This window comes from Pseudorca crassidens, chromosome 10 (assembly GCF_039906515.1).
Source record: "Pseudorca crassidens isolate mPseCra1 chromosome 10, mPseCra1.hap1, whole genome shotgun sequence".
Taxonomy (NCBI): domain Eukaryota; kingdom Metazoa; phylum Chordata; class Mammalia; order Artiodactyla; family Delphinidae; genus Pseudorca; species Pseudorca crassidens.
In genome coordinates, this window is record NC_090305.1 from 69,614,012 (window position 1) to 69,632,498 (window position 18,487).

Sequence of the window (18,487 nt, forward strand, 5' to 3'; positions counted from 1 at the left end):
TCACACTCTCACCTCAGGTCAGGCAGATGGGGCCAATCCCTACTGAGGTACTCCAGGGCCTTCCAATTCCAGGGGTCCCCGCTTATTGAACACAATACACAAGTATGAATGGCTCTCCATCCTGAGGGGGTCTGCAATGAGGTCTGTGTGAATACACTGCCACCTGCTGATTGTAGCTGGAATGGCCGCAGGCTAGGCTCATGCTCACTCTGGGCCTCGCTGGAGATGTGGGCAACAGGAGTCCCCCACCCAGGCCCACCTACTATGCCCAGGTGGTGGTCTAGATACTGGGTATCAAGCCTCAGAGATGTCATTCTTGTATGCAGGGTCTACAAATAATTTTATTGAATAACACAACAGCCTTCCTAGATTGAGGGCTACCCTCCCCAAGCCATTTCTCACACGCTTGAAGAACAGAGTTTGCACAGTAAGGAATTAAAAAAAAAAAAAGTCATTTTTATGTAGAAATCAGACTCTGCCCCAACATCATGGACTAGACTATTTACAAGCTTTCACATTTTAAGTATTCCTTTATGATTGTTCTCTCCTTTCTGTCCCTACCCAGGGCTCCAGTACTTTTCTCTTACTGATCCTGAAGGGATGGGTATACTGTAGGGGAATGGGTGGTGGGCTCCTCAGAGCTACTGGCACCAGCCACAGGGTGCTGTTCCTTATCACAGGGTGGTGGATGTGTAAGGGCAAGGGGGATTAGACACAGTAGGTGGGATGTGGCAACACCCCATAGGCACAGGCATCCAGAGCCCTTCCTGATCCCCATCCTATGCCCTCTCAGTTGGGGTAGGGGTCAACAACTAGTTGCAGTGGGGAGGGATCAGCCCAGCCCGGGGTAGAGGGAGAAACCTCCCACACCTATTAACAGCCAGCAAACTGTCCATCCATCTGGGGGTGGGAACAGATGGGCAGGTAGGCAGGAAGAATCAGGCTTGTTCTGCCCCCAGCTTCTGTCCAACACAGGAGGAATCGAGGTAGCAAACGGCTGAAATGCTCCAACGAGAGGGTGAAGGAAGTGAGGGAAAGGAAGTTCCCACTTGTGTACAGCTCCCACAGCCCTGGGGCTGGAAAAAGGCAGACCTTACTTGTAAAGTGCTGTAGCCTCCAGCAGGGCTGGGCACTAGGCAAGCTTGGAAGAATGCAGGCCAGGCAAGGGCACAGGAACCAGGCATTCCTGAACAGCATATGCCCTGCCATGCTCCTTGTAGGGATTGCTGGGAAAGGTGGACTGGTAACTCCGCCATCAGCCCTTGCCAGCCACCAGCCACCTCTTGTCCACATACAAACCAACACCCAACCAGCATTGTAGGACTGCCCTGCTCACAGTTGAAGGTTCCGGGCCAGTGAAGTTTATTCACGGTTGTGGCCCCAGCCTAGGTTCCTCAGTGGAAGCCACACCTTGAGCCTGGGGGTTTCTTGCTGGGGCAGGGGGTGTTTATGCCTGCCACCCCCCCAGGCTCACACCTCATAGAGGATCACAGGGAAATCCACGTGGATGCGGGGGGGATCCAGCTTCACGATGCCCTGCCATGGAAACAGAGGCTAGTGAGGGCCAGCTCAGGGCCCCTACTCCAGGAAGCCTTCCTGTTCCTCCCAGCTCCTCCCCCAAGAGCCCCCACCATAAGAGCAGACCCCATCTGGGTCTACCTCCACACAATCAACATAGGCTCTATGACCACTGCCCAGCCCCTCACCTGAGGAATCAGGTTCTTATGTACCCGCCTCAGCTTGGCCCGCTTCTGCCCGTTCTTGGTGACGATTGTCTCCTCATAGAACTCGTGAGCCAGATCCCCATCCTCGTCATAGAACATGGAGCTGTGCAGAGGGAGAGGGGAACGGGCTGGGCTGGAGCCCCAACCTAGTCATGGCAAATGCCACAGACCACAGGGAAGTATGCCCTCCCCCAAATGGGGAGGAACAACCTTGGTGGGAGGAAGGGAGGTTAGTATGCCTGGAGAATCCCTTGCTTAGTATCTGGGGTATACCAAAAGGAAGTGGGGAGTGGGGTGGTGGCCAGTGCTACTCTGTCAGATTATGAGAAGAGAGGCCATACCAAAAAATCACTGGTTTGTTCAGCAAGAGTAGCCGTTCCATCAGGCCCTTGCCTTCACCCAGGGCTTCTAGAGTGGGCAGGATGGTGGCCTGGGCATGTTGGTGTCACTCCAGAAGACACTGCTGGCCCAGGGCCAAAGCCTGAGATAGCAGATGCCTGAGCTAGGAGGGAGCCTAAAGGGAAAAAGCCTGCATCCTCCCCCATCCAGGTGGTTGATGCAGCCAAACTGCCACTGTTGGGGTCCCCCTAGTATCTACAGCCAAATCTCCAGCATCACCTGAGTGTCACTCCCCAGGGCCCATCACAGCGAGGCCAATCGAATGCTCCTGTCTGGGCCGCTTGGGGGAGGGGGGAGGTCAGTGCTCCAGATCTGGGAAACATACCTGGGTGAGGGTCTTTTTCCCCAGGCCCCATCCCCAACGCTGGGGGCCAGTCCTGCTTTCCCGGCCACTACCCAGAGAGGTCCAACCCCACCACTGTGGGGAACGTAAACAGACAAAACAGAGGATCATTCTCCCCGAGAGAGAACTGGAGGTGAGGGAGGATAGGAGCCTTCAGCTTGCAGGCTGGGATGGATGGGATGAAAGGAAGAGGTTCTGAAGTCTCAGGGAGGCCCTATCTTAGCTTCACCGTGAGGAGGGCCTGCCCAGGGACAAGCCTCAGGCCCACTCTTCTCCTCGGGAGACCTTCAGAGCAGCCAGGCCGCCAGGAACCGACTGCTCGGCTTTCCCCACCCCTTGTTCCTCTGGGAGCCTGAAATATGGGAACCGTCCTGACTCGGGTGTAGGGGGTACAGCGGCGGGAGCGCCCCATGACGCGGGGCACCCAGCCGCCCGTCTGTCCTCCCGGGGTCGGAACCCCACGCCCTTACCCGCGGCGCGTGAATACGAAGGGGGGCACGACTCGGCCTCGCGGTCGCACCAAAGCTTGCTCAGCGACAGCCGCCTCCGGGCCGCCGCCCCCCGCCGCCGAGGCGAAGGGCCACAGGCCCCGAGCTTTGGAGCCGCTGGCGCCCATGTCAGGGCCGCCGGCGCATGGCGGGCCCCGCGGCAGCTTCGCTCTCACTGGACCGTCCGCGCCGCCATGCCCCGCCTAGGCCTCCGCTCGCAGGTGCCGCCGCCGCCGCCTTCCGCAGGCTCCGCTGTCTCCACGGAAACCTCACTTCCGCTTCCGAACACTGCGTATGCTCCTGCCTCTGATTGGCTGCTTCTCTCGTCGGTCCGCGGGGCTGGGCTAATAGCTGCCCTCAGATGCTAGGTATCCCAGCATGCACTGCGAGACGTCAGGCCCCAGCAGGCCACGCCCTCTCCAGCTGGGGCAGCTCACAGTCTGCAAAGCGGTGGCTGTGTCCTCCACCTGGTTTCTTCGGCTTGTACTGCGGCTCCGAAGTCCCCGACCCCCAGAGGTCAGGCTCAGCGAGCCTACCCAACCAAAGCAGCACTTTAGGGCCTGACCCTAGGCCAGTTTGGGCAGTGCCCGTCTGCCCTCATTCTATCCCCACACCGTTTTTACGATCCCCACTGTGGCACGTGGCAAAGAAACTGAACCTAAGGAAAATTAAGGAATTGCCTTAATGTAGTTGTATATCTACATTCAGGGCTGAAGAACTTCAAATTCAGAATTCTTTCCAGATCCACCAGAAGCCATGCTTCATGAAGGCAAGAGTTAACATATCTGTACCTTCGGTGCCATGAGCAGTGTCTGATCCACAGTAGTTATCTCAATATTTGGTGAAGCGCCTTCCACAGCTTGGAGTGTGTGGTTTCCCTAAGCTCTGGCTGCAGCCGATGTTCTCTCCCCCACCACGACCTGAGCCCCGGGGTTTGAGTGATGACTCAGTACATATCCATACACCACATCCTTCACAAATTTGTCCCATGGTCCCACTTGAAAAGGTGCTCTGAGCCTGTCCATCAACCTCGGCAGCCACTGGCATGAGGGGCAACTGCAGATGAGGGCCCATAATAAAGAATCCAAAAGCAGGAGAATTCTTAAATCTTTATTTAGCCAATTCTCTCAGACCCCAGGCCCTGATGACTGTCACCCCCACCCCTTCCCCCACAGGAGGCATTCAACTGAGGCCACAAAATATTACATACATTCGCACACATCATCAAAAATACCCAAGGGAAAGACCTGGCTTTGACTGGCAAACAAGGCACAGACCTGGGACAGTGCCCACACTCACACAGACCCTGGCACAGGGACATCCTCCTTGGAGGAGGCAGAGGCACTGTTGTTGCACCATGAGCCAGCACTCCCTGACCCCAGGGTGTGTGAGGAGCCAGAGGGTGCTGTAGAGGGAACCCTAGACTCTTTCTTGATGCCTGTCTTACCTTAAACACCCACCCTCGGTTCTGATAGGACTGTCCTGAGACCCCATCCAAGACCCGAAACACACAACCTTTCACCATAGGTGAGGGCCCTCATCCCTGCAAACATGACCCTATTCTGTTTGTAGGGTCTCCAAGATTCTCATATCTGAGACACAAATTAAGGAGACTTCTGTCTCCTCTACCCCTGCTGCAAGCTTGGAGCAGCTTCCCAGGGCAACCCTGGCCCACCATGACCCAGTACACAAAGGGCAGAAGGATGTAGAGCCATGCTCTGCTACACCCACTGGTGGACACAGGGGGCCAGCTCCTTCGCTGTTCTCTGGGCTCATTCCCCCAGCAAGAGAGGGCCTCCATGCACACTCATTCCTCGGGCCACATGGCCCTTTGCACACTCACACGGCACGCCCTTGGCGCTGCCTACTCTCCTCCTTCCACCCAGGGGTACGAGAGGTCACCCCAGGGGGCAGGCATGCAGGGCTTCCTGGATCTTCTGGCGGCAATACGAGTACTTCTGCAGGATCTGGCGGAGATGTTCCTCTTCCTCCCGCTGCAGGATGCGTAGGAAGTTGTGTAGCTCAGGCATGCTGAAAGCATCCCACTGTAGGGGGAGAAGGGAGACACAGGCTACAGCAGGCCACTGCCAAACCAGCAGGCTCTCCCCAAAGAACACCAGTGCATCCCGATCACACAACTAGGATGGGGCTTTCTAATGTCAGGTTCTTGCCTGAATGGTCTGTGTTAGGATTCCCAATAACAATCCATATAGAAGATGGGCCCCACAAAGTAGGGCAGTCACCTCGTGGACAGGCAACCAAACCAAACATTCCCTAGTTACTTTTGAACAGGTCATGCCCACTCTCTCTGAGTTTGATCTCACTCTGCAGATGCACTACCTTGGAGCTGTACAGCTTCCAGGTAAAAGGTTCTAATGCCTGAAGCGGGTGCCTGCATGTTGTCCCATGCCCATCTGTGTGGCTTTGACCTGGCCTGAGATCAGAATGCCATCAGATGGACTCCTGCATCTCCTGAGGACTTTCCACAATAGGAAAGAGCAGTGCGCCAAGACAGTTCTTCCTGGCTTCTTGGGACAAGCCCTAGACCTTGGCATGAGTTTCCTGGAAGCCTTCACTTTAGCTATAAGGCTCATGTATTCCTGGAGAGGCTTTGCAGGGCTCGTCTGCAGCCCTATTCCTCTTTCAAGCCTGCAACCCACCAGTCCTGCCCAGTCACAACCAAGAAACTAAGGAGGGCTGTTACTCACGTTCACCTCCCCAGAGTCATTCTCCTTCAGAACAAAGCTTAGGGCCTTCTCACTGGGCCCCGCAAGGAGCCGTAGCCGTAGGGGCTGCTCATCATCTGACAGCTTCCGGAGGTACACTGAGAGCCAGGCAGGGGGAAGGGAGTGTTTGATTAGAGGCAGACCCAGCCCCCTCAGCTCCTACGTGCACAGGCACATGCATATATACCCTCACACATGGTGGGGTGGGGTGGGAAGCCCACCTTGGCCATGGCGTTCAGCCCGCTCAAAAAGTGCAAACTTGCGGGGGTCATCCACCACCAAGAACTTGCGCAGCAGGGCCTCGATGACCTCGCGTGCCCGTGTGCGTGACAAGACATGCAGGTGCTTGACAGCATCCTTGGGCAGGTAGAAGGAGGTGCGGCGTTTCACAGCTGTACCCCGCCCTGGGCCCCGCCGGGCATCCTGCAAGGAGGGTGGCTTCTTGCTGGCGGGAACTGAGACAGGGCGCACCAGCTTCAGTTGAACCTTGATGAAGCCTGTGTAGGAGCCATCCTTGTTCTAAAGAGGAGAAACCAAACCATGACTAGATGCCAGATGAGATGGAACAGACTTGGGCACTACCAGTCCACTTGGGGCTAGGCTGGGTGTGAATAAATCACTGCTAGGGTCTACCCAAGAATACCTCAGCTGTGACCCTTTGGGCATCAGGCAAACAGTTGGGTTCCTGTCTCTCTCCAAAACAGGCTGTCAACTCACCAGGCTCATGAACAAGTTGCTGTTGATCTGGCCATTGTACTCCTTGATCTTCTGCTCAATCTCAGCCTGAGAAAGGTCAGGTGTCTCCCACTCCACGGGCTCATCCTGAAAGATGGGCAAGCATGGACATAGGATCCTTATGAAACCCATTCCTCTGCAATGCATGTCACGGGCAAGGAGGTAAGCCCTGGGTGGACCACTCTGAAAAATGGCCTGTGGGAAGCCTTTGGAAACTGACAACAAAGTTTGAGGCCTGATGAGAAGAACCCATCACTGCCCTTGGTTCTGCATGCTATGGATGGAGACAGCCAAGGCAGAATCATTTGGCTTCTCTGCCACCTGCCTGGAGCCTCCTCAGCACTGGGTGAGGCCCTAAGGATACCTTAAAACCAAGGCAACGAAAAACACAAGGCTAGGAGCCAGGAAAAGACTGGGGACTCTGAAAAGGAACAGCTTGATCCCAGCACCCTAGTTGGATGGGGTCAGGGTGTACCCTGGAGAAGACAGTCCACTTTGCCAGTCTGCCCTGGCCATGGCCCACTGCAGGGTGAGAGGTATGGGGAATGGTACACACCAGGAGCCCAGCCACCAGTGGGCAGGAGGAGAAGGGCAACATCTACAACCTTAACCTCCTTGGTGGGGGACTTGGGCCAGCCCTGCATGTCTCAGACATAGTGAGGAATCCACTATGACATGCCATTTGATCTTGACCCAATCTGCACAAAAGGCAGCTTCAGGCCAGGCTCCAATCTGCCAGAAGTTGGCATGGGCAGCCTCCTGGTAAAGCCTGTCCCACAACTGCCAAACAGGGAGGCTTATGTACCTCCTCTCTGCTGTCTAGAGGTTTAGCCCAAAGGTGTTAGCTTTACCACTCAGCCCTTCCTCTGTTCCTCCAGGGACTGGATTCTTGTCTGAAGGGTGGAGTATGGGCCAGGGCTTCTGCCAAACTCCCTTGGTCCCATTGCATCACCCTTACCTCCTGTTGACGTCAGATAGGCCCTAGTAGGAATGAGAGTGTCACAGACACAGCTGAGATCATCACTGACCAATGCCTTGTCCCAGGGGAGCTCCCATCAGAGGGTCTCCTGCAGAATAAGCTTAACCTTGTGCTCAGCTCTGAGCCCAGGACAGCCAGGCTTCTTCCTGACTACTGCCTTGGAGCGTCCTAAGCTTAAACCATCTCAAGGGGACAACAGGAAGGACAGATGAGGGGGTAGGGTAGAGTCCACAGCCTTTTAGCAGTATGCTCTTTATCTAGAACCTGCTGCTGTTCAGTGGCCAGCAAGTACATGGCACTGAGGACTGAGACTGGGGGAGGGGTGGGAACTGCACCCTATTTGCTTCCCCAAGTTTCCAAAAGTCTCCTAGATGGAAAAGAGCATTGAGAAGTGAAAACTCTAGGGACTTCCCTGGTGGTCCAGTGGTTAAGACCCCACGTTCCCAATGCAGGGGGCTCAAGTTCCATCCCTGGTCAGGGAACTAGATCCTGCATGCTGCAACTAAAAGATCCCGCATGCTGCAACGGAGATCCTGCGTGCCACAACTAAGACCTGGAGCAACCAAATAAATAAACAAGTAAATATTGAAAACAAAAGAAAACAAAAAAACTCCAGCAGAAACCTTGTTGGAGACAGTGGGAAACCCTGTAGGACTAGTAAGAACAAATGGTCTGGACCCTGGAAAACAAGGGATCTGGGAGGTAAAATAAGGGCTGGAGGTTGGGAATAAAGGGTGGATGTGTTTGTTCAGGCCCAAGGAGAGGGCCTGAGACAGGAAGAAGTACCCCAGTGGGAAGGAGTGTCAGGATGGAAGGGGTGCTAGGGGCAGGAGGAAAGCTGAGCAGACTAGTGCCAGGGCAAAAAGGAAGAGAATTCTACTTACACAACAGGGTGATCAAAGAGATGGCACTAACTCATTCCCCTTCCTTGTGATGGCTCTGAGCTCTAGCCTGGGTCCTTCCTCTTCCCTTCCTGGGTTATCCAGGAGCCCTGAGCTGGGATGCAGTGACCTCAGTTCCAGCCCCTTCCCTTCTCCAGGTGAACCTCCCTCAGTATCTTTATTCATAAAACAAGGGACTTGGACTGGAGGTACTGCACTGTCCTCCCAGGATTCTAGAGGAGGAAGAGTATCTTTTTCCATTTTCCGAAGCTGACTGCTAGAGGAGGATTCCGACAGCTGTCCCAGAGGGATACCATGGAATTTCCCTTCTGCGACACTATAGCCACCCACCTTCTACTCTGCCACTGTCCATAGTGACTGATGGTTTTATTTTACATACAACTTGGGACGCGCCAGCCTCCTTTTCAATTGGTTAGTGTCTTGTGGTTTTCTCACCTTTCCACAATGGAAGATGGCTCAGGCCTGAGTGACACACGGACAGTCCCAGGGATCCACACTCAAACCTTGTACCCAAACTCTGGGCTCAGCTTTCCAGGTATAGAATTTTCCCCTAAAGAGTTATCCACAACTCCCTTTTCTTGACTCATGTAAGGAGTTCTGCCCCACTGCTGCCAGGTATACTGAACTTTACTTCATGGTCCCCATCTCTCTTTCCCGATGCCCTGACCAGGGTGCTCTTCTGAGGTGTACCATCTCCGGAACAGTGATCTGAGCCTGGCGGCCACACTCATGGCACACATCACAGAGGTCTCTGATGATGGGGACACCTGGGAGACTCCGAGAGGCACAGCTGCTCCAGCACTGCAATTTATAGTCCTGGATTAGTAACCCCTATCTCTCTTGACCCCTCTCAGGGCATTTTACAATCTAGCCTTCTCCACCTCTTGTGGATAAAGTGCTCCTGGATGCTTACAGTCCAGAACAAGGCTTCCTTCCCATCCATTCCCAGATCCCCTTTCTCCAGGTCCGCTCTAACTTTACTATATATGCTGCCCAAGCGAGCACTCCTGGTCCACTGCAGAGGAGGGGAGGCTCAGAATCTTCCACAGTCCAGTAGCTGGTGACAGGCCAGGACCGGCAAGAGATGGGGACCACGCTGCCTCCATCCAGGAGTGCAAACGGAGGGGCCTGGACCTTCCCTTGCCTCTCTCCTAAACACCCTTCTCAATTCCCGGCGAGGACTCCTCCCCCTCCACTTCCTCCTGGTCCCCCAGAGAGGGGGTGGGAGCGCCCGCACGCGGAAATAGAGGTGTTAGTCTAGACTGCGCAGTCAGCCTTAGTAATCGGTGGATAATGCCTGTCCCTGGTCTACCCCATGCCACTTAGCTGCTTCCCCTGGTTCAACCGGTCTGTGACAGAAACAGCAAGGCCTCAGCTCTCAGTACCGACGCGCTGAAAGCCCAACACACGGTTCCGAGGGCTGGCCCACGCTCACGGCAGGCAACTCGACCCAAGGGCTGCCCACAAGTTCTCGACCAGGCAACTTACTGGGGAGGAGCGGGGTCCCAGCGACCGCCCCCAGCCCGCTTCCCGCAACCCCCGGCCCCCACCTGATCCCGGCGCGGCCTGCGCGCCAGTGAGGTACGCGCTGTGAAGTACTGCTCGAGCTCTGAGTCCGAGTCCTCCTGGCTGCAGTAACCACTGCTTGTCGTGCTACTCCAGGTCATCTCGAAAGAGGGAGTCCCCGCGTCCGCCTCGCCCATCGCCGCGCCCGCCGGTTCCAGTGCGCCCGTAGCCTCCCACCACCGCCCCAGGCGCGTGTGCGCGTGCGCCGGAACCAGTGTCCGCGCCGCAACCGTTAACACTGAAACGTAGACAGCGCGTATCTAGCTCTCATCTCGTTGGATGACGAATGTCGAAGGGCGGGGCCACACGCGCCTCGCCTCCAGGAATGATCTCATCGCTCTGGCAGCTCAGCTCAGCTCCGCCTCGCAGGCCCCACCTCCCACAGGAAACTAGTTGGAATGTGTGCGCATGTGCACCAGCGTGGCCTCAAGACCGGATGCGGCTGTGGGAAAGTGCGGAAATTGTGCTAGCTCGGAGCCTCGGTGGCTCCGGGCGGTAAGGGCCGAGTCAGCACCACCGGCACCCCTTCGAGCCCGCGCGCAGAATTAGCTACTCTCTGCCGCCAGGAAGTCGGCTATCAGAACGTTCATTGCGCGTAGCGCCAGGCGGCCCTAGGGAACGCCTGCAGTGTGGCCCGCTCGTCAGCGCATACCTGCCTTGCCTGTAAGCTCCCCGGTCCCGCGCTCACCACATTCGTGTCCCGCTCCAGCGCCGGTTCCCAGCCCAGGTCCCGGGGTCCGCAGCAGTCTAGGCAGACGAGCGCGCGGCAACGGTAGTGGCAGGTGAACTTGCAATCTGCAGAGAGGGCTGGCCGTGAGGCGGAGGAACCCCAGCACCAGCTCGGAGAAGCGTCCCGAGGGCAGAAGCGAAGCCCCGGGGTGAAGGCCGTTGCTCGCGGTGTTCTGCATGATCGGCCTTTTTTCAGGCCCCGTTACCGCCCACTGCTACGCAGATCTTAGAGTTGGTCCCCCGGCGTCTTGAAACTGGCGGGAAGGCCTCAGGCGGTTAGGGATCCAGGCCTGCTCAACAGTTGCATTTCTAGAGCCTAGGGCAGAACTTCCCCCTTCCTCATCAGCGTCCCTCCCTCCGCCCACTTACTTGAAGGGAAAAAATTAAATACTTTTAACCCAGTGGCCCCCCTCTAGTTGTCATTTGTTTCTACTCCCCTCACACCAAAAACTTACCAACAGTGGTCTACAAACACTCTTAATTCCTCGCCTTCACCCTCTACCCATCCCGGTCAGGCTTGCCCCTCCCTCCAGGAAACTCCTGCGCACCGCCGAATCCGGCGGTCCCGTCTCCGTCTTCACCTCCTCAGCATCGTCTGATGCTTGCTCCCGGGGGCCCCCATTACCCCGGTTTTCCTCCCACCCCCCTGCAGCTCCTGCTCAGCTCCTTTAGTTCTGTTTCAACTTCTAGATCTAATGGTGGAGTGTCCGAGGCTCAGTTCTGATCGCTTCCCTTCTCTGTGTACGCTGACCTACCCCAGATCCAAGGCTTCCATCACTGACCTCCCCACTGAGATCAAATCCTATGTGTCACTATCTTCATTTGGATGTCTAATAAACATTTCAACCCAACATGCCCAGAATTTAACTCACTTTCCTACCCCTTTTAATTCTTCACTTTTCCTCACTCTTACCCTTGCCAGTGTTCCTCAGCTCACCAAAAGTCGCTACCATTCTCCCAGTTGAGGCAAAACAAAACCAAACCACCTCAACTCATCCTTGATTCCGCTCTTGTTTCTGCCTCTGACACACACCCAAATTGTCCTGTTTTTCATTTCCATGGCCACTTTATTTCTCCTTGGGAACACTGCTGTATCCGAGCCCTTGTTCATGCTTTGTGTTCTGTCACAACTCCCGTGCTTCTCCCAGCTGAATAAAGGACAAACTCCTGTACTAGATGAGAGGGTCTCCAGGCACACACAGGCTTGGGACACCTTCCTTAAGTTCCTAAATGGGCCAGAGCAGTGATTCTCAACCCAGGCTGCACATTAGAAGGATCTGTTTTTAAAAATTGCTGGTACACTCCCAGTGATTGAATTAGCAGGTCTGTGGTAGGGTCCAAGCATTGGAGGGCTGTAAAAGCATTCCAAGTGATTCTAGCTGGTATATAGCCAGTGGTAGAGCAACCTCTGCTTGCTGGTGATTCCTGGGAGGGCAGAAGCACCAGCTAGTGTGTGGCTGTGTTTCATGTTTTAGCACCTGGTTGACTGAACTTGCAATAGGTATCTGCTAAATACTCAAAACTCCTGCTTGCAGCGGGCCCACCCAAGGTTCTGACTTTTTCCAGGCCTTCTCCCATAGGTGAGTAAATTCCCTTCACGGCAAGGATTCTGCAGCAGGACTTGGCGAGTGAATCTTTGGGAAGGGACGGGTGTGGGAATATGAACTCAGAGACTGGTAGGCACAATGCCTTTCTCAAGAAGGGCCAAGGCACCCTTTAAAATTGAAAGCAGCACCTTGTTATTCACAGGCAACAGCCTCTGCCTATGTCCCAGACACAGGTGGAGCTTGGCAAGGTTATAAACCATCGGCCCGCACTCTCTTATGCTATGGGGTAAAGGTAACGGACCTTGTCCGTGGGAACTGAACCCGCCAACCCCCTCCGTCCCAACGGCCCTCAGCGACGGTGCTGCCCCTTGGCCACCCGTTTGTCTCCCGCCAGCGCACAGGGCCGCTACTCACGTGCGCACTGCAGGCCCTTGCGCACGACGCCCCAGATGAAGTCGCCACAGAGGTCGCACCATGTGTGCGTAGTGGGCCCCGCGGGCTGGAAGCGGTGGCCGCGGCCTGGGACCAGCTGCCTTGCGGCGTTGCGCGCTGTGCCCGGCGCGATGCGCAGCGCGTTGGCACGCTCAAGCCGGGTGCGGCCCGGGGCGGCGCACCGCGCGGGTGCCAGGTCCCGCAGCTCAATGAGCTCAGGCTCAGCGGACATGGCCCTGTCGGGCCAGGAGTCCCGCCGGCTCTGGGCTCAAGCGAGCGCGGGGCGGGCGGGGCAGCGGGGCGGGCCCCGATGCGGTGCCGCCCCCCGGGATTCAGGCAGAGCGGCGGGAGAGCGGAGGAGAGAGGCGCAATGGAAACCTGGGCGCCCGGGCTGTGTCGGCCCGCAGGCGGAGTGGGGCGGCGGGCTCAGCGAGGGGCTGCTCTCGCGGAGTCCCCGCCCTCCGTTTCCTATCCTCCCTTCATCTAGCGAGCAATTCCCCTCCCCCTAACAACCACGACGACCTCAAAGGGCCACGCGGAAACAGGCGTGTTTCTGGAAGCTAGCTTTACTGTACTGGAGGAAGAGGGTCCTCACATCCGATCCTTGCCCCCGGCCCAGGCCTCCTGCCCCAGCTTGCTGAGGCTGCACCCTAAGCCTACCCGCCGGATGGAGCAGGAAGTGGCGAGCGCTTTGCTGGGGGAGATGGGTCAGCAGCTCTTCCCGTCTGCTATCCTCACCACCTGGGAGGCTGGGGCGCTTGCAGAGGCCGGACTGAGATCCAGAGGTTCAGGGGCACGGGGTTGTATGGCATGGGTGCTCGGCCCTCAGCAGCTGCAGCCTTCACTTGGCTCTGTCACCCTGGGCTGCCGGGACACAAGCCTTTCCATGCTTCTCCCAGTGCTTGACTTGGCACTCCCTGCAGGCAAATGGGCCGGTGAGGATGCCGTGCTATGAGAGGTATGGCAGTGGGACTCAGGGGTCCAAGGTCCTAGGATACCCTCACCTGCTGCAATACCACTCATTCTGGCATCGTGAGCAGCGCTTGGAGGCCTCTGCATTGCAGTAGGCACAGCGGGGCTGCTCTGGAGCCACTGCCTCTAGCACGTCCAGTCTGTAGGTCTCCGCCCACCTGGGAAAAGGGTCAGGAGGACTTGGCTGGACCTGGTGGGTGGGTGGACGGGAGCAGCCCTACCCACATCCATGTCTTCTGCCTCCCTTCTACCCTTTCTGCCAGCTCAGCAGGCCTCACCTTCGTGCCTGCAGCCTCAGTTCCTGCTCCGAGGGGCTGAATACATGCCGCAGCTGATGCTTGGCAATAGCCTGCCACTTGCCTCTGTTCTCTCGCTCTAGCCGCTCCCAGATTTCTGGGATCTGCGGAAGAGAAGTGGAGAGTGGCAGGGAGGAGCTGGTAAAGTGGGCAGTGGTCCTGAACAACTAACTACCTAGTGCCTACCTGTTCCAACACCAGGTCCTTCTTAGGGGGCTGGGCTTCGGTCAAGGCCAGGTGGGCCAGGAAACCCTGCAGGTCTGCCAGGTTGGGCAGCTGGTCGAGCAGTGTGTCTGTGAGGAAGGCCCGAAGCTGCAAGAGTGTCCAGGGGAGGCCAGTGTGAAGCGGTGCTGGTCAGAGGGTCGAGGAACAAAGAGGGCCTGAGCTGGGCTGAGCTGAGGGTGCCAGTGGGACCCATGTCCTACTAGCTGCTGTGTCACCTGAGGCCCAAGGTGTGGAGAGAGGGCTGGGGCTGAGGTGAGTGGGCAAAAATAAACATCAAGGGAGGCATGGGGCAGTGCTGGGGCGATGGTGACTGGTGTGGGAGGAGTTCCCTACCTTGAGTAGCTGTCCTTTGGCAAAGCTTGTGAGGCAGTAGCGGGCCCGGGCCTCAGGGCTTAGCAGCAGATTGTACAGGGCGATCCACACCTGCCCATCCAACTTGCTCAGCTTTTGTTGCTCCGAGGGGGACACTGTCTGCCAACGGCCGCTCTCAAATTGCTGCAGCTTGCCTGCGGAGAGGAACCAGCATACTGTGTGCAGGCGTTGCATGCTTTGTGAGTGAGCCAGCTGTGCGGGCTAGGGACTGACCACTGTCTGGGCACAGAATGTGCCCATGCTGGGGCGCTGCTCACTTCAGAGCAGGGTGAGTCCTCAGTGGTAGACACACAGGCCCTGCCTGCTGCAGAGTCCAGGTCTAGGCCCACTTTGGGTGAGGCATCCTGGTATTCTCTGTGGTCAAGGGGGCAAAGTTTTCTGCCTGTGTGCAAGCTGCCCACCCCATCAATCCTGGAGGATGTCCTGGAAGCAGTGAACTGGGGCTTAGGCAGGTGGAGGAGGACCTTACCGCCTTCCTGCCGGCTCCAGGGACTGTGCTCCAGCAGTTCCACCAGGAGACAGGGCAGATTGTGGGTGCTGAGCATGCGGCTCAAGGTGCTCAGGGAAAGGCTAGGGACGTGGATGGAGAGGTGAGCTGAGGCTACAGGCCCAGGCTACCAGCCCTCCACTGCAGGCCCCAGCTTAGCAGGACAGCCCACCTGTCCATACAGTCTGTGATGTAGCGCAGCACTGAGAGGGCCTTTAGTGCGATCTCAAATTCCATCAGCTCTGCCTGCTTCTGCAGCTCCTGGGGTGGGGCACATGGTGTTCAAGCTAGGGGAGCCTGGGTCTAGCCCTTGCCAACCCCCGGAAACCTCAGCCCACCTGCATGGGGGTGCCATACTGGGACTCCTCCTCCTCAGGGGGGCCACCATGGCCACTCTGGGCGACCAACAGAGTCAGTTTGCGGTGGCAGTAGTCCACCAGGTCCAAGATGGTGTCCCCTGCTGACTCACACACCTCCTGAGGGGCAGGTGGAGGGGAAACATTCTGCCTCTGATGCCCTTCCCAAACAGACACAACCCCCCTTGCTGCCAGACCCCGGCCTAGGCTAGCCAATGGGCAGGGCTGGTGCCTCACCTTGTGGAAGAATACTGTCTCCAGGAGGTTGATGATGGAGGCCTCATGGTGTAACTGTCAGATAAAGAGGAGGACAGGGCCCTGGGCTGCTGAGAGAGGGATAGGGGCTACCAGCTACTCTCTCTAGTCCAGGGCCCTCTGAAGGGGTGGGAAGGGGTATGAACCGATGGCTCACCACCATGTAAATGGGAAAAGTGTTTGGGGGCTTGAAGTCTTCCAGCCTGCACAGCACAGGGAACACCTTCTGCTTCCACATCTCCACTGCAATCAGCTCCACCACCAGCGTCGGGATCTTTGGGAGGGGAAGGACAGGGATGAGGTGGGCCTACTTAGCCTGGCAACCCTCCCATCTCTGGCTCAGCCCAGCCCAGCCCTCCTCAAACTCCCCTGGGCTCCAGACTCTCCTCTGCTCCATGAATTCCTTCCCGATCTCTCTCCTGCACCTTAGACCTTCATTTCCAGCAGCCTCCGACATCTCTGTGGGGGCATTCCCCAAGCTTCCTATTACTGGCCCTTGCCTTGTCCCCAGGCTGCCATGCTCCCCCTGCACCTGAGCCCTTGTCAGGTCCTCCCCCATTCAAGTGTACCTCTCAGGCCAGCCCTCCTGCTCATTCCCTCTCTTGTCCCTGTCCTTTCACTCTTTTTTTTTTTTTTTTTTTTTTTTTGCGGCTCGCGGGCCTTTCACTGTTGTGGCCTCTCCCATTGCGGAGCACAGGCTCCGGACGCGCAGGCTCAGCGGCCATGGCTCACGGGCCTAGCCGCTCCGCGGCATGTGGGATCTTCCCAAACCGGGGCACGAACCCGTGTCCCCTGCATCGGCAGGCGGACTCTCAACCACTGCGCCACCAGGGAAGCCCTTGGCCTCACTCTTATTCAGGGCCCTTCACAGTGCCCTATTCCTACCTCACACCCCAGTAGGGCGCTCCACCTTTTCCTTGCAGAGGAATCTTTCTGTCAAGTGATATTTCAGGTCATCTACTGGTGCCACCTCCTGGCTCACATTCCAGTTAAGCCAATCCCTGGTTTCTAACTCCCTCTCTCTCATGTTGGGAAGGTTGCCTTCTTCTATGCCAAAGTCCCACCCCACTTTAGTGGGTGCCCCCCTCTAGCCCGACAGTCTATTCAGTAATGCCTTTAGAACTTGGGCCCTCCCCCTACAGCCTAGGCTGTTCTAGGATCCAGGATTATCTCCCTAATCAACTCACATCCTACACCCCACCTGGCATGCCAGGGTCCTGTCCCATAGGGCTGCAAAATCAAATGTGTAACACACTTTTCCTTTTCCTTTGGGGAGGACAGGGGTGCCAGCCAGAGGGAAGTGCAGGCACCCAGGGTGTTCCTGAGGGGTAGACTGGTGGGGATGGGGGGTGGTGAGAAGACAGGAACCCTGCCTGTGACTCCAACCTACCTTCCCATGGGTGACCAGCAGCTCCTGGATGGGCTCGCCCTGGCTGGCCGTGGCATCAAGGATAGCCTGCATGTTCAGCTTCTCGAGATTCTCGTGCTGCTGGTTCCACCTGCCCAGACAGGGTGTGTGTGCATGTGGGTGCACATGTGTGCAGTAGGAGTGGGTGTGGGGGCTGGGTCCTACTGAAGCCTAACCGGGGTCCAAGGTGGCTCAGGACCATATAACCCTGTCTCGGAGAGCTTTACCTCCCCACCGAGGGGCCCCTCCACGCCGGGCAACCCCTCCCCCCAATGTCAGGCCCACACTCCTCCACTCAAGGACTCTGACCCCATGACTCCACCTGACCCCGGATCCAGCTGTCTCACCCTCCGGAGCCCATCTCGCGCAGCTGGAAGCTGCGCAGTCCCCGCACTAGCACGTCAGCCTCCCCCGGCAGCAGCAACTCCAGGTCGCCCATGTCGGCTCAAGGGACAGGAAGCGGGAAGGTGGGGTTCGGCTGACCGCGAGCAGCGGCCTGCGCTGAGATGTGGATGCTGACACGCTTGGGGACCACGGTCTCCTGCGGGCCCGAAGTCTGGGGCCCTACAGTTGTAAAGCGGTTGCGGAGCGTGAGTCCTCGCCGCCATGGAAACGGTTAGCTCAACGCCTGCGCACTGCGGCCTGGGTCCCGCCCCTGCTGGCGGCCCGCGCTGGGTCCCGTCACGCCAGCGTCTGCCTGCTTGCCAGGCTACGGGTGGCAACCCTCCTTAGATTCCTGGAGCTTTCTCCCTCACAACTGGCTGCGGCTCACGGGTCTCCCTGAGTTACAGACTCTTGCGTTCTAGCTTCCTCCTCGGATGGACGTCAAGTCGGCCCGCCCCCCACCAGCTCTCCCTGTAGCTGCTCCCTCTCCGCCCACACGGATGCTCCTCTCCGTGGCCTCCTCGCTCCAGTATTCCTCGCGCGCAGCTCCACCTTGTTGGCTCTACACCCGAAATACTGCGCAGGGCTCACAGCTTCTCTCCATCCTAGGCCAGGCTGCCATCACCTCTCATGAGGTAACTACTGTGGTCTTTTTACTGGACCCATTTCCACCCTTGACCTTCCTGAGTAGCCAGGAGTCTTTTTTTTTTTTTTTGGCCACGCCACGTGGCATGTAGGATATTAGCTCCCCGACCAGGGATTGAACCTCGGCCCTCGGCAGTGAGAGCCCTAAGTCCTAACCATTGGACTGCCAGGGAATTCCCACCAGGAGTCTTTTAAAGGTGTATATGAGACATTACTTCCTCACATGAGTGTGAATCTGGCTGCCTCTGGCCCTCAAAATACTATGTCCAAAGCAGCTTACCAGCAACTCTGCAGAATCAGGCTCTTGTCCCCTCTCCTACCTCGGGACTTCATTTCTTCCCCCCTCCCCCTTGTCTTCTACAATATGTTCCAGCCCCACGGGCTTCCCTTGGCTTCCTCATACATCCTAAAGTGGCTTTTGCTTCAGGGCTTTTGCGCCTGTTACCTCTGTCTGGAATACTCTTCCTCCTTCAGAGTTCAATTTAAGTCAGTTCAGCTAGGCCTTCCTTGAGAATCT

The 18,487-nt window shown here is 57.1% G+C and overlaps 3 protein-coding genes across 7 annotated transcripts; all 3 read right to left on the bottom strand.

Annotated features, from left to right (window-relative positions):
• Positions 1 to 313: 313 nt before the first annotated feature.
• Positions 314 to 3,223, bottom strand: TUSC2 (tumor suppressor 2, mitochondrial calcium regulator). Its single transcript, XM_067754525.1, has 3 exons — positions 2,937 to 3,223; positions 1,707 to 1,827; positions 314 to 1,536 (listed from the first exon to the last, which is right to left on the bottom strand). The coding sequence occupies exons 1-3, from the start codon at positions 3,080 to 3,082 to the stop codon at positions 1,471 to 1,473; spliced, it is 333 nt and encodes a 110-aa protein (XP_067610626.1). The 5' UTR covers positions 3,083 to 3,223; the 3' UTR covers positions 314 to 1,470.
• Positions 3,224 to 4,051: 828 nt separating this feature from the next.
• Positions 4,052 to 12,966, bottom strand: RASSF1 (Ras association domain family member 1). 4 transcript variants are annotated; one of them, XM_067754532.1, is made up of 6 exons: positions 12,553 to 12,966; positions 10,551 to 10,657; positions 6,398 to 6,502; positions 5,902 to 6,199; positions 5,663 to 5,778; positions 4,052 to 4,999 (listed from the first exon to the last, which is right to left on the bottom strand). In XM_067754532.1, exons 1-6 carry the CDS (start codon positions 12,800 to 12,802, stop codon positions 4,853 to 4,855), a joined length of 1,023 nt encoding a protein of 340 aa, XP_067610633.1. In that variant the 5' UTR covers positions 12,803 to 12,966; the 3' UTR covers positions 4,052 to 4,852. The 4 variants fall into 4 exon arrangements, with proteins under 4 accessions (XP_067610633.1, XP_067610635.1, XP_067610634.1 ...); XM_067754534.1 differs by lacking the exon at positions 12,553 to 12,966 and adding an exon at positions 11,047 to 11,897; XM_067754533.1 differs by lacking the exons at positions 10,551 to 10,657; positions 12,553 to 12,966 and adding an exon at positions 9,847 to 10,148.
• A 141-nt stretch (positions 12,967 to 13,107) lies between these two features.
• On the bottom strand, positions 13,108 to 18,302 carry ZMYND10 (zinc finger MYND-type containing 10). 2 transcript variants are annotated; one of them, XM_067754526.1, is made up of 12 exons: positions 17,425 to 18,302; positions 16,924 to 17,032; positions 15,691 to 15,807; positions 15,516 to 15,569; positions 15,261 to 15,398; positions 15,095 to 15,183; positions 14,905 to 15,005; positions 14,397 to 14,569; positions 14,025 to 14,150; positions 13,821 to 13,942; positions 13,575 to 13,700; positions 13,108 to 13,487 (listed from the first exon to the last, which is right to left on the bottom strand). In XM_067754526.1, the coding sequence occupies exons 1-12, from the start codon at positions 17,547 to 17,549 to the stop codon at positions 13,412 to 13,414; spliced, it is 1,356 nt and encodes a 451-aa protein (XP_067610627.1). In that variant the 5' UTR covers positions 17,550 to 18,302; the 3' UTR covers positions 13,108 to 13,411. The 2 variants fall into 2 exon arrangements, with proteins under 2 accessions (XP_067610627.1, XP_067610629.1); XM_067754528.1 differs by having other exon boundaries at positions 13,113 to 13,487; positions 17,289 to 17,562.
• Positions 18,303 to 18,487: the final 185 nt, after the last annotated feature.

Excerpts from the sequence above, each read along its gene's own strand:
- TUSC2 (XM_067754525.1), bottom strand. The coding sequence starts at position 3,082 with ATGGGCGCCAGCGGCTCCAAAGCTCGGGGCCTGTGGCCCTTCGCCTCG. Across the intron at positions 1,828-2,936 it reads TTCGTATTCACGCGCCGCGG|CTCCATGTTCTATGACGAGG; the intron begins GTAAGGGCGTGG and ends CCCTCTGCACAG. Across the intron at positions 1,537-1,706 it reads ATAAGAACCTGATTCCTCAG|GGCATCGTGAAGCTGGATCC; the intron begins GTGAGGGGCTGG and ends TTTCCATGGCAG.
- RASSF1 (XM_067754532.1), bottom strand. The coding sequence starts at position 12,802 with ATGTCCGCTGAGCCTGAGCTCATTGAGCTGCGGGACCTGGCACCCGCG. Across the intron at positions 6,503-10,550 it reads TGGAGCGGGACACGAATGTG|GATGAGCCCGTGGAGTGGGA; the intron begins GTGAGCGCGGGA and ends CCCATCTTTCAG. Across the intron at positions 5,000-5,662 it reads ATGACTCTGGGGAGGTGAAC|TGGGATGCTTTCAGCATGCC; the intron begins GTGAGTAACAGC and ends CTCCCCCTACAG.
- ZMYND10 (XM_067754526.1), bottom strand. The coding sequence starts at position 17,549 with ATGGCGGCGAGGACTCACGCTCCGCAACCGCTTTACAACTGTAGGGCC. Across the intron at positions 15,399-15,515 it reads AGACAGTATTCTTCCACAAG|GAGGTGTGTGAGTCAGCAGG; the intron begins GTGAGGCACCAG and ends CCTGCCCCTCAG. Across the intron at positions 14,570-14,904 it reads CTGGAGCCGGCAGGAAGGCG|GCAAGCTGCAGCAATTTGAG; the intron begins GTAAGGTCCTCC and ends TCCTCTCCGCAG.